The sequence below is a fragment of the Parambassis ranga genome, chromosome 1, assembly GCF_900634625.1.
Source record: "Parambassis ranga chromosome 1, fParRan2.1, whole genome shotgun sequence".
NCBI classification, from domain to species: domain Eukaryota; kingdom Metazoa; phylum Chordata; class Actinopteri; family Ambassidae; genus Parambassis; species Parambassis ranga.
In genome coordinates this window covers 5,782,097-5,796,403 of record NC_041022.1, presented here as the reverse complement: position 1 = coordinate 5,796,403, position 14,307 = coordinate 5,782,097, and the positions used below count along the sequence as shown (strand labels likewise).

The following is a 14,307-nucleotide window of genomic DNA, read 5'->3' as shown; positions in this document are numbered from 1 at the left end:
TGTGTGTGTGTGTGAGGACAGGCCTTACAGGAAAAGCAATAGAACAGGTGTGTGTGTGTGTGTGTGTGTGTGTGTGCTGTAAAAAAATAAGTTAGTCATGTCGCTTTAGACCATATTGCTTTGATAGAAAGAAAGATCAGTCTGCTAATGGATACACTGTAAAATACCACTGCATATTTCTTGTTCTGTGTTCATGCTTCACTATGAATAGGTCTATCTGTGCCGATATAAAAGTCATTACATTTTGGTACATGTTCTGAGATATGGTATACAATATAAGCAGTAAGTTACAAGTCCTCTGTGGGTTGTTTTTTTTTAAATCGTCTTTACGCGTTTGAACCTTCCAGCGCCTCGCTGCGCCATCAGTCATCCACATCAATCTCCACGTCCTCGTCCTCTGAGCACTCTTTACTTGTTGTGTGGTCTGAGAACGGAGACAGCGGCGACGTCCGCTGTTTGTGAGCGAGCTCGTGCTCTTGTTGGCCTCCCCGCGCGGGGGACTCGGCACGCGGGTGGCCCAGCGTGCCATTGGCGCATTTCTCCAGGTCCGCCAGCTTGGCGAGTTTGTCCAATGGGACCTGTCCGATGGCCTTGGCCGACTCTACGTCGGCCTTCATCTCCTCCAGGTCTCGCTTTAGCTTGGCCCTGCGGTTCTGAAACCACGTGATGACCTGAGCGTTCGTCAGGCCCAGCTGCTGAGCGATCTGGTCCCGGTCGGCGGGGGACAGGTACTTCTGATACAGGAAGCGCTTTTCCAGCTCGTAGATTTGGTGATTGGTGAACGCCGTCCGAGACTTCCGACGCTTCTTCGGGGTGCTTCTCTGGCCGAACAGAGTCATCCCATCCCGGCCTGTTAAAAGGGAGAAACGGTGGCTGAGTGAAAATCATTGATTCATGCAGGTGCAGGGCAGGGATGTTCTGCTGCACCGCTGCGGTGTGCGCGTAACAGCAACAGCAATGAGAATGAAACTAACAGGAATGTTTTAGTCCTTGTGGGAATGAGCACTTGGAAGAATATTGCACAGACACCTCTGGGAAATACTGAGCACCAGACACACGAGGCCGTGAAATTAAAAAAAAGCGGTGGCGATTTATTTCTTTAAGGAGCAGCCCACAAAATTACAACCCTTTGTTCGATTACATACTAGAAGGAAAATACACGCGTAAATAAATCATGTCTGTTTTTCAAGAATGAGCGAAAAATATAAACAAATGATCATTTTTCTGCCTGGTGCAGGCTGTAAAATCAGATTAAAAATCCATCTGTAGAGATTTACCTTCCGCAGCCTGTAACACGCTGACTTCCAGCCCCTTGAATGTCTTGCTGGCCAGCTCCTCCAGCGCGCAGAGCGGGGAGGTCTGGGTGAGGAGAGCCCGGCTGGACAGAGGGATGCTGGACGGACGGTGCTTCTCAGAGGACGAAATTAGATGAGCCGTGCCGCAGATTGTGTAACTTCGTTTCACAGACGGTTTGTTGAGGATGTCCTCGATGCTGAAGGGGGTCAGCGGTTTGTTGGAGTTGGCTGGAGGCGGCAAGTGGTCCAGCGGACTTCGCCTCCTGTTTTCCACTGCATCACATTTGGCCACTTCTTTGGATGTCATCATTGGTTGTACGCAGAGTTTGTAGGACTTGGTTGAAATATTTAGAAACGAGCGAGGGATACCGAGGGGAAAAAAGTCACATAACAATGTGGAGGTTTAAAAAAAAAAGCAAAGATAAAGACGTGAGAGAGAGAGGAAAGAAAATCTTATTCCAAAATGGGATGTGCTCAAAGTGTCGATCCTCCGGAGCAGCAAGTCCGCAGGAGTGAGATGCCTCCCTGAAAATGGCGAGGTCCAAAGAGTTGACGATTACTAACAAGTTATCATTGATTGGTAGGTAATCAATTATCTCCAGTGGCACTTTCGCCCTCTTCCCTTTCACTCTTTGACTATGTTGCAGTCCAGTGCAGGGCTTTTTGCGACTGGGGGTGTCCCATTAATTAGGACGCATGGCTGGAAGGAGGAGGAGCCCGGCGGAATTATAATGCTTTGTGCCGTTATCATCTTTGGTCTAATTTAGTCGTGTGGTGAGATACAGGAATAGGTAGGCTATATGGGGTAAATGAGGGGAAACAGAGAGGGAGAGAGGGAGAGAGAGAGAGAGATGGGCTGAGAAAAATCACAATCTGCAGGTTTTTACGCGTAAAAGTTGACTTCAGGTGCAGTTTCTAGTCTTAAGAAAGTATTTGGATTATCCGGATTATTTTAAAAAGACAGCTCGAGGTCTCGGGTAAACTTAGATATCGCAACTTATAGTGAGAAGGATTTTTTCCCCCCTCGACCCAAAGCGTGGATGATCCTTTGTTTTGTAAAGGTAATGTAAGAGCTGGGCCATAGATCAGCTCTGATGATACCTCCTCTGGGGCGGGAGAGAAGGAGCAGCATGCATCCCTCTCAGCAACGCCAAACCCGGGCCATAACTCAGGCGAAAGGGCTTCTTTTATATCATCCGAGAAAAATATTTCATTTCCTCTCAAATCTGCCTGCATCCTCCTCCTCCTCCTGCAGGTTTGACGTGATGATGGCTTTATTCCGGCGCTGCGTGGCCTGACAAATCGGCGACAGTAGCGCAGCATTTCCATAGACTGTAGGACGAAATATGGGCTTAATATTTCACTTAAATTTCAGATTTTTTAAAGGCTGTTGTTGCAAAAATATTTTTTTTTTAGGAAACAATTCTTTAAAAAAAAAATGTGTTAATTGAAAATAATATTTTAACGTGAATTCTTCTTATTTTTATTTTGTATTTATTTTTATTATCTTCCATTTCCTGACTTTTTTTAAGTTATTATTATTATTATTATTATTATTATTATTATAAAATAATATTGTGCACATATTTCAGCTTTACCTCACTGATGGACAAACCATAAACCTGATGATGATGATGAGGGTAAATATTACATTTCCATAGATTGCTTTTATTTGTATTATTTTGTTTTATTTATTATTTAGACGCGTGTATTTCACGTTAATATTTTTATGTCTGTAAATTTATATTACATCTATTTTTAATGTTCAAATTATTGAAGACAAAACTACAAAGAACAGGAAAGAAACCAAGGAAAATAGAATGATCTCCTTTTGTCCAGCATCCACTCCCAGCCTGTAATATTTAAAGCAGCAGACAGCTTCGAACCGAACCTTCGGTCACTTCTCTTCCACCTCCTCCTCCTTTTTTTTGTAATAGATAAAAACGATAACAAAGAGAAACCCGCTGTCAGTTCGCAAAGGGCATCTGAAGTTATGTGGCCACTTTAACTTTATCAGGATATGAAGCGGAAAATAGCAGCCAGACAGTTTATATTGCTGCTGGTGGGGGGTGAGATCTAATTTCACTGGTAACTGTTCTTTGGATGTTTGGTTGAAATATAAGCACTTTACTTTTAAACACCTTTTTTCCCTCCTCCTCCTCCTTTTTCTTCTTCTTCTTCCTGTTTTTGAACTTTTATTTTAATGGAAATTCAACATAAATATTTTTTGACAATTTATAAAATAAAATAAAATAAATCACTTTACAGATTCATTTAATTCTTAATTAAAACAAAATCATATAAAATGATAAATTTCTGATTTAAAAATAATTAATTAACACATTATTATGATTAACAACATTATTAATGAAAATTTGTTTTTTTCTAATTTTACATCAGTGCTCTGTGTGTGTGTGTGCGGGATCATGGTGTTCAGTGCTGCCCCGGCCTGTTTATTAAAGACAGATATTTGCAGCGGTGTGTCATCATCTGTGCATCGTGCCTGCCAAGGTCAGCCACAGAGGCCTCCCCTCTCAGCTCTCTGTTAGCCAGAGAACCTTCCTCTCTTTAAGTTACTGGGCTGTGCAGGGGGCAAACTGCATCACTGCTATTTACACCAGCATCATTTTATTAGGCTGGATATTCAGTTTCCATCTGTAATAAAAGCATAATCCATTCAAGTGTTAGTTTTATGTATTTACATTATCATTACAGAACACAATAGCGTTGTTTCCTTCCAACCAGGTGTTGATTTAGGTCTTCCACACTGCGGTCTGTCTGCTTAAAGAGCCACCCTGCATTATGTGTGAGTGACCTCATGCAGGAGGAGACACAGTGTTCACTGCAGGCTCAGACAGCTGCAGGGGAAACCAATGTCCACATTGTAGCCATTTTGTGAGACCCCAAAGATGGGCATCATGTCTCCCCTTTCCCAAAGGCCTGTCAGTTATCTCACATGACACCAGATATAGGTACAGAGAGAAAGAGAGAGAGAGGGGCAGAGAGAGCCTGGCTTAGATGTGTCTCTCTGTTTAAAGCATGTACTGTATAAATCACACGTCATTACCAGAGGTCACTGGCTGTGGTACACTATTGGAGGGTTTCAGCACCAGGGCCGGTCTGGTTGGAGGAGAGTGGATTTATCTGGCAGTTGGATCTCTGGAGAGGCAGCCATATTTTATGTGACTAGAGATGTAATAACAGGCCTCTGACAAATCCCCAACGGCCCGGCTTTTCCTGCCTGGCAGTGCAGTGCCGGTGCTGCTGCTGCTGCCGCTGCTGCTGCTGGGGAAGCAGATCATAAGCAGCACCATTATCACCGTGATGCACGTGGACTGCACTGTGTCGTTCAGTCACAGGAGTCTTATTAAAGGAGGACGTCCCCCCAAATCTGTCACCTAGTTTATGTGATTGATTATTTTTATAGACTCAAAACTAAAACTGATCAAACACACAAAGACCAACAATAGATACCCCTTTATTTAATGTATTTATTGATCAACAGAAAAAAGCTAAACAACTAAAGCTGGCACTAAAAGTCTCCGACTTTTTTTTGTTTAATCAAAACAAACATGAACATACTAACCCCAAAAAGTATAGAATGTACACTACACAACCATGTAAAAAATAAATGAATACACACACACACACAGAGGAAGGCTTGTATTTAGATGTTTACATTTGTATTGTTGACACGCTTGGGATAAAGCATGAGCTTTTCCTTAGTTTTCATTATCAGCGCTGTGTGGTTTGGTTAAAGCATCAACAGTACTTTGGTTTGATTTAGTAAAAGCTTATAGTTTAGGTAATATCCTTGTAAACTTCCCCTGTGAGCAACAAGCTTCTCCACCATTTTCATGGAAACCATGGCGACCACTCCTGCCTGGCAGATTGGACTCATTAGCACTTCTACATGAAGGTTCATAGCTATGCAAACAGTTAAATCAAACAAAAAAAACAAAAACAAAAGTTAAATCGCATTAAAAATTGGACTGCTGCTGCTGCTGTTATTCTGTAGAGACAAACTGAGCAAGAAATACTCAAGAACCACATTTGGGAAAAAAATCTTACAAATAAATAAGCTGAAATCAATACACCTTTAAAAACTATACCATCACCTGTTTTTTATTGTTAAAAACTGTGTGTTCTTTCTAAAATAATTTTTTTATATTCATGTTATTTTAAATAATAAATCCATTGTTCATTCCACTTCAGGTGCTTAACTAGCTTAAACAACAGCTTTTGTCATTGGACTGACAAGTTAACACAACCAGTCAAACGACAAATACTAAAACAACGGCTAGCTGCATAGGTGAGAAAATATCACTGGAAAAATTAATGCAAATGAATGTTGCTGCAATCATATTTTACATATTTTTTATTCTTTTTTCTTCTGTTTTTTTTTGTAAAATTTTACAACTAATTGTTAGTAGGTTAGTAAAATCATGTAGAAAAAAGTGAAATATACAAAATATATAAGTTAATTAAATAAGTTAATTAAGTTAATTAAATCTATAATAACCTTAGTTAAATTCCAACCCTGAGAATAATTTTTTTTTTTTATTTGGCTGGACTATCTGCTCACAATCTGTTTATTTAGAAAATAAAATGTTTTAATGAGATACAATGGTAAAGAAAAAATGAATTAAAAAGAATAATGAATGGGGTCAGATTCAACAGTCAGTAAATAAATCAGACATTTTTCCCCGAGCAAAGAAAAGCAAAAACAGGTGCACAGCCTCCCAAGAAACACAAGAAGTGCAGGAGTGGCCCCATGCAGAGAGCATAATGCAGTTAGGAACCTTTTCATGGCTCTCTGCCTGCTGTAATACAGAATATACTGTTGGACTCAGAGAGTGTGGCATCATGTTTTTTTTTTTTGTTTTTTTTTACTCATGATGTTGAAACTGGACCATGAGATGTGTTTACTGTGTCTCACCTGGTGGAACAGTTGCTCATCTCTGCCAGCCAGTAACAGCCTGGCTGCACGCCCCCCTGATCGTACTGCTGTGGTTTGGGGCCTGTTCACTTGTTGTTGGCGCAGTCTGAACATAAACATTCCTAATTTACAGAAGGACACATTATTGAAACTGCACATATGTGGCCATTGGAAGTGAGGCGGTGCCAGTTTTGACCGTCTCACTTGTTTTTTTTATCCTTCCTCTTTAGATTTACCTCCACATTTTCTTTTCTATCTGCACCAGGAGTGCCACAGCGCAGCAGCAGATAGTGCTTCATTTGAATGTTCCTCCTTTCTCATCTACACTTCACCATAAAACACAGTAAGCAGTGATGCTGAAGGATTGCGTTATTTGGAATGGCCGGGGCGGAAAAGATTATTCAACACCTTCGGTAATAAAAACTGCCAGAGGAGAACTGTGGAGAATTATGACAGCAATCCTTTACATTTGTGGAGGCTGTTTTTGTGTGTGTGTGTGTTTTATATTATTATTATTCTTATTTGATGCAAAAGGAGGATAAAGAGACCTTCAGGTGAAAAACAACAGAAAATCCAATTTGTCATATACAGAAGTGTAAATACCAGCTGCATTTCTGTTGATTACTCAAATGTAAAATTGTAGATCAACTTACTGTTACTTACTGTTTATTCCCACCTGCAATTACCTGCTCAGTGTTTCCAGAAATCTGATCAGCTCAAGCTTTAATACGTCCAACAACAACAAAAAAAGAAAAAGAGCTGTGCATGAAAACATGTATTTAAATCAGGATAAGACCACAGGGCCACTCTAATTACATGAAGTGGGTTTGGGTTGTGTTAATTCAATGCCCACAGGGGCTTTTCCAATATGGCCGCATGGGACCAAATGCTGACAGGTCAGCTGTTCCTTCTGAGAGGAGAGGAATGTCTTTCTTTCTCCTCCTCCTCCTCCTCCTCTTCTCTCTCTCTCCATCCTTTGTCAATTATTTTCTTCTCTCTCACTTTTCTCCTCCCTCTTCACCACTTCTCCTCCTCCTCCTCCTCCAACAAACACACACATACATACATATACACACAAACACTGTCTTTGAGAGATGGCCTCTGTCTTTCAATTAGCCTGCAATGGCCCTCTTACAAGGCTGGCGTCTGGCGAGTTAGGCCTGCAGCAGATGCTGCTGTGGATTGGCCGTTCATCTGCAGCCTGCAGACTGTATTGAATAGTCATTAGGGTGGAGCTGACTATTCATGACAGAAGAAGTGGCTTTGTGTGGGAGGGGATGCAACTACATCAACTTATCTTTATTCTCTGGCTGTGGGGTTTTGGAGGGGGGGGGGGCCCTTTGATCAGATGGATGAACAGATAGGGAGAATGTGCCTGACACACATCTCTGGTGTGGTTTACATTTATTTAAATGAACAGCTTCTTGTGGTTTATTATATAATTTTAAGCAGACATATGAGAACAGCTAGACCCTCCCCCTCTCTCTCATTCTGCAGAAGAGGAGCCACGAGCCAGTCTGTTGCGTTTGTGCATGATTTGTCGACTCTCAGTGGGTCCGTTCATGAAGCACCTGGCAACCCTGCACAGAGGAATATGGTGGCTGCCATGACCATACACCAACACACACACAACCATATGCCCCCATTGTCATTACAATGAGCTCGGACAACATTCACTTTCGCCTCCTTTCAGCAAACGCTATCAATACAAACCCCATGCGGAGGGGCCCGGGTCAAGAGGGAGTCTCACTACAAAGTGGCTGCTGACACACAGAGAGGCACATGCAGACACACACACACACACTGTGCCTCCCTCTGCTCCTCTCCCTCCCTCCTCCTACTCCTCTTGAACCCCCGTAGGCTGGACTGAGGAAATGTGAATTAGCTTCATCAATGCAGAGGTTAACATTGCGCAAAGATGATGTTGACCTCTCGTTGTATTCTTGGTTTGATGTCTTTCTTAGGGGCCAAATGCTTATGAATAAAAATGGCGAGGGGAGAGGTTGACAAAGGGATTTGTCTGACTAATGCCAAAGGAGAACCCCTCAGGGAAAGCCTGGTTAAGCCCAACACCACCACTGAAGCCACCCCTCCCTGCAGTAGTATCAATCATGTAGCGACTCACACAGCGCTGTTATTGTTTTTGCCATAATTGTGTCAGGATAGCTTCCATTTGTCTCTAATGAAAAGTGTCTGCGTTCGTCATGCTAATGTGGTGACAATATAAATATTACACATGGCGACCTATAGCGCTTTCTTGCACCATTAATATGTGCAGGAAACATATGGGATGCCAGTTTGTGTCTGTGTGGTAATTTAATTTTACACTTTAACCCAAATCACACACACACACACAAAAACACATACTTATGGTTTGTCATGGACAGTTTTTTTAAAGTGATGACAACAGCATCAGAAATTATGAATAAAATGTTTTTTTAATTGATATAAAGGGGTTTGTTCAAGCATTATCTAAGTGAGATATTTCTGTTTAAACAACAAACTACATATAAAATTGCTCAGACCCCGGTTGATTTAAATATGGAGGGCAGAAATCTCTGAAACTCCTCAACTCCTGAACTGTCCATGGAGGGTCACCACATTACTTCTTAAGAAAGTCTCTTTATTAAGTTGGTAGCCATGTAGGGAGAAGCCAAAATGTACTCAACAATAGAAGTATATTGTGTTAATTCCACTATATGTGCCTATGTTGTCCAAACCAGATGAGTTGGACACTATTGGTTATCTGCATGCCTGGTTTATTTCAACATTCTGGTCACTTTATGCCCTAAACGTTTACTTATTATTATTGATTCCTCTACAAACATTTGTTTTGTATTACATTCTGTTTGCAGCCCATGTGTGGTGAAACAGTGTGTAGAGCTCTCTGGGCCATTTAACTTTTATTTTGAAGAAATAGTTTCTCAGTTGCCTAAAATGTTTCTTAATTTTCTGCCTTTAATTTGTGCAATTTAGAGAAAAAAAAACATCCACTTAAAGGCAGTTTTCTTGATTTTCTATGAACCAGCCGGGGAAAATGCTTATTCGTTAGTCCCCCCCCCCCCCCCCTCCCTCAAAGTGATGGTTTAATTCAGCAGTTGCTTTGACAGATTTAACAGAATCAGCACTAATTTTACAGCCAGTTAAAAAGGATGTGATGGTCACTTCCATCGGTGAGAACATAAACAACAGAAAAACCTGGGGCGACGGTGAGGTGAGGCAGGTTCTCAACCTTTAACCCCGTTATAATTGAAAAACGTGTCAGCGTCGGTTGGTTACACAATTCAAAATGGTTTGTTTTGGAGTGACACTAAAAATCGTGTTTGGAACTGAGAGCTTATTTCACCACCACACATGTCTTTTTTTTCCTGTGACTTTCTGTGCAGGTGCTCATCTTTCTGTTTGTGTGTGTGTGCAAACAAATTAAAGACTAACACACACCCACGCACACTTACACATTATATGCTCCACAGGGTCTGGGCTTGTGTTTATGACTTTATTAAAAGCGTCTTGTTTCATATCATGAAGCGCACACCCGATATATCACACTGTTATTGTAGGTAATTAAGTCCAAAAACTTGGTGTTATACGGCGCCTGTTGTGCATAAGCAAAATTGACCATTTTAATTGCAAAGGAAATATTTGCTTGCACTTTATCTAGCGTGAATGATAGTATTACTCTTCTTAATACTCAAGGAGGAGGAGGGCCTGGAGAAGATAGTGCAGGCATTCATTATACTAACAGTCCCCTTTAAAAATGAATGGTAATGAGACACAACAGCTATTTACTTTGCTTTAATACTGTGGCAAGTAGCAAGCGAGACCCCCCCACCTCACCTCCTCCTACAAATGCCCCCGCTTTGGACTTGTTACACTGCAAAATACAGCGCTGCATTAAATATGTAGGAGATACCAGACACCACCTCGTGTTGATTATCCTGCTAATAAGTGCAACAGTCTCTCGGTTTTTTTTTTTACTGGGGGAAAACATCCTCATCTATCTGTCATCATTTTCACTCTCATCCCCTCTTCAGTGTCATGCAGTATTGTTCACAGCAAGCCCAATAACCTGCGTCTCCCTTCCTCCCTAACAGATGAATGTGGCCTGAAGGAGGAGGGCTGCCATTCATCCACATCTCTGCCTGTTCCTGCCGTTTAAACCCGAGCAGGCTCGACTAATGCCCCTGCCTCACTCACACTGCTTTATAGGCTTTGTTTGAGGCAGCTCCTTTATCCACCCCCCCCTCTTCTATCCATCTTCCTCATATTTTTCCTCCTTCTTTGTTTCTGTTTCCTTCTTTTACCTTTCACATTCCTCCTTAGCTACTGCTTTCTCCATTGCCTTTTTCTCCTGTTTAAAAAAAAAAGAGAGAGAGAAGAGGGAGGGCTTAGATGAGAAGTCGGTGGCGTTGAGCCGAGGAGGACACACTCCACTTAGATAAATATCCCCATCGCTCTGAGCAGAGCCAGGGAGATTTATTCATCCGCCGAGCTGGCAGAAAATTGACTTGTTTCATGGGGGCAGGCTAGTGACGCATCGCCATGAGAGGCGAAGAGACAGGACGGAGGGATGGAGAGAGGGAGAGAGGGAGGGATGAAGAATGATAAAGAGAGAAGGCACATGGAGCAGGGGAGAGAGAAAAGGAGGGAAAGAAAGAACGAAAGAAAGAAAGCGATTTAGGGAAAAGGGAGGGATAAAAACGATAAAGAGAGATGAGAGAGAGTGATGTCCCTCCCCTTGTACCAGCGGATAAAGCCAGTGGGGTGGTGAAACAGTGATGAGGGAAATGGTACAGCTGACATTTATATAAGAGGATATTGATGAAGCAGAGACAATAGCAGACTCAATCCACTCCTCCTCTTCCTCTTTTGCCTCCTTTATCTTGTTTACTACTTTTCACTCTTCCTCTGCTCGTCTTCTCTCCTCTGTCTCCTTCAGCTCTCTCTGTCTTTGGACTGACAAACTGCTGTTATTGGCCACTACATCCTCATTGAGGGAGAAGGGCCGCAACCTTGGGTGACTTAAGACTGCGGCCGCCAATGCATCACAGTGATAATCTCTTATTTTTTGCTTCCCACCATCACACACACACACATTGCAGCCGGTATACTGCAACGCCGTCCCTCAACGGGAAAAACTACAACGTTCCTGTGTTTCATATTGCGTCCATGCTAACGCAGCAAATAGCGAGGAGACGAATGCTGCCTCCCCTCGGCTTTACTGAGGAGGTGTAGTGAATGGAGGTGTGTGTGTATGTGTGTGGGTGTATTTGTGTGTGCTTATTTTGTATGTGTGTGTGTCTGTAAGTGCATATGTGTTCTGGGAGCGATGGGGCGTAGAGGATTTCTGCTTGTATCAGCACCTGGGCTGCACCGAGAGAGAGGTGTACAGGGGAGAGAGATGGGGGAACTGGGAGTCTGTGTGTGTGTGTGTGTCTGTGTGTGTGTGTGAAAGGAGGGGTGGGGGTGGCTAACAGGGAGTGGAGTAGAGCATAATTTAGTCACACTGAAGCTCAAGGCTCATGTCAACCTTGGATAGGAACCCAGGATGATAATTTGAATTGGGAATTAAGTCACCAATCAATGGTTATACTTATGCTGAATCAGAGGTTTATTAAGGGGAGAGAACTCAATCATCTGATTGTGTGTGTGTGTGTGTGTGTGTGTTTGCATGCAGGTATGTGTGAGAATTAGCAGGCTCCTTTTCTACATGATGCTATGGCTGTCAATGGAGTAATAATCTGATGGCAGGACTTACCATGTAAATTCTCATGTTGCCATCATGGTAAGCTTTGAATGTGCTGTTTCATTGGTCGCTTCACTGACTGTAAATATAGATGGATGGATCTTCTGTGACATCACAGTGCAGAAAGTTTCAGCTGCTGCCATCTTGGCATTGTCAAAATCCACCTAGCTCCCAGCTAATCCCAATAGGGGCAAAGCAGCAGAACACAACAGCACTATAAGTGTCCACCGGTCCCCTAATTTTAACCTAATTGTTATGTTGTATGGTTTTTAATTGATGTCTATGGAGACTGACTCTTTATTGTGGGCAGCCTCAAGTGGCCATTTGAGGAACTGCAATTCTAGGGACTTCGTTTTCCACCACACAAAACCGGACTGTACCACTATAGTGCATTTGATAATGATCTTTTTATCTTTTTATTGCAGTGTAGATTGTTTAGATGACATCAAGAAAAGGTTTTGGTACACATGTTCCTTAAAACCAACAAAAAGTGTGTTTGAATGGATGCACCATGTGTGCAGAATTGTGCTCTTGCTGCAGTAGTGCAAATGTTGCCGCCCTTTCCTACAGAACAAGGAAAATAACAGCATTTAATTAGTGCTGAATTAACACGTTGTAGTCATTTGCTTGATTGAATGTTTCCCAGACCTTAATTTCACACACATAGTTTGCTTTTGCTACTTTGATGACCTTATTTGAACAGTTTGTTTTAGCCTTTAATGAAGGGACACCAGTGAAGGGAAAGGAAATGTGATGGTTGAATTTAAAATAGCAAAGTGAAGCTGATCTTTGGACTTTTGTATACAAAATTACATAACTCAGTTTATTCAGTTTTCACATTTCTATAAGATGCATACAAATCTCATCAGTTTATCTTTGACTGGATGTTTGTGCCAAATCTTGAGATATTCCCTTTTTTATTTTTCCCTAATTTACTGAAATTTGACACAACAACCTAAAGACATAAAGCTGTTTTTGATTCGGGACCGATATCAGTAGATTATTGATTATTTTAAAAAATAAAAGTCCACAGAAGAGAACTTCCACATGTGCATTTATCAACTTTGTAAACTCAAATAGTTTTTAACTTATAGATTCATAAATTGTATTTCCAGCATGAATAGCTGCATTTGAATGGTCCAATTGAAACTTTCACACAGGGCACAGAGAAAAACATTGTTATGCCAAATTCTGAAGTAACTTGATTGAAACTCTAAACAAATTCTTACTTTAGATATAAATATTCAAGTTAATAAACTACATATAAACAAGTTCCTTAACTATTTGATTTTACTCGCCAAGCTTCTTTGTTTTCAGGAGGCGTTAGATAATATTTGAATGTACTAATGAACATTTCTGTTGATAGCTTTGATTATTGATCAATGAATATGCAGCACAAATGTGTTTTTTTAGTCAAAATGTTACCCACAACAGGGCATCCCTCTACAACACCCTCAAACAAACAACTTACACACACACCCGTTCCCAGTGACCTCAGGTTTCCTTGAGGGACTGCAAGCTGTGTGTGTTATTTCCACATACGAGGCTGTTTGTACCTCTGGAGTCGGAGCAAATGTGAGTGGCAGACGTGCTGGAGAGGCACCGTGACCTTCTCTCTCTGGACTGTAACTCAATCAGAGCTCAAGGCGTGACACCGTAACCCTGCGCGGCAGGAAGCGGCCTGGCCGCACCGCTCTGCTAATGCCTTCACTAACGGGCGTGACCGCACCGCACTCATATCCCTCCTGAAAACAAAGCCGCTCCACTGCCAGTTCCTTACAAATGACAGATAAGCCTGCGTTTTTGTGATTCACCACAAAATGTGTGTCCAGGATGACAAGTTCACAGGTTACCCGCTCTCAGGTTACAGATTCATTAAAGGAATTAATGATGCTTCTGTGGCTGCTGGATTACGAGTGTATCTGCTTTCCTCCCAGGCATGCTCTCCAAAACGTCCTCTAGAAACAACGTGCATTAAGCACGATTATTTTAAATGGGCTGTAAATGGACAATGGCCACTTTACAGAACATGAGCCCGGGTGTTGATTTTTCTCAGGCTATAAGGTGGCATTAGGTTAGGTCAGTAACACTTGTAGATGTTTAGATAAGGGAAGCTGGCTAATCTGATTATGTGGAGTTCATTGCTGACTTTAAGTGGTGGCTGGCTGTGTTTCATCAGCTGCCGAGGGGAAGATGTTGCTATACTTACAAACACCTGCATACTAACTGACTGGGTGGTGTGTGTGTGTATCACTTAGATAGACTACCTAAAACTGGTTTATTTATCCTGTTTTTAGGTTTAAATCAGGGGAGATTTAGTGACAACT

The 14,307-nt window shown here is 41.9% G+C and overlaps 1 protein-coding gene across 1 annotated transcript; it reads right to left on the bottom strand.

Annotated features, from left to right (window-relative positions):
• On the bottom strand, positions 1 to 1,605 carry lbx1b (ladybird homeobox 1b). The gene is made up of 2 exons (XM_028413394.1): positions 1,278 to 1,605; positions 1 to 850 (listed from the first exon to the last, which is right to left on the bottom strand). Exons 1-2 carry the CDS (start codon positions 1,603 to 1,605, stop codon positions 363 to 365), a joined length of 816 nt encoding a protein of 271 aa, XP_028269195.1. The 3' UTR covers positions 1 to 362.
• Between the last annotated feature and the right edge of the window lie 12,702 nt (positions 1,606 to 14,307).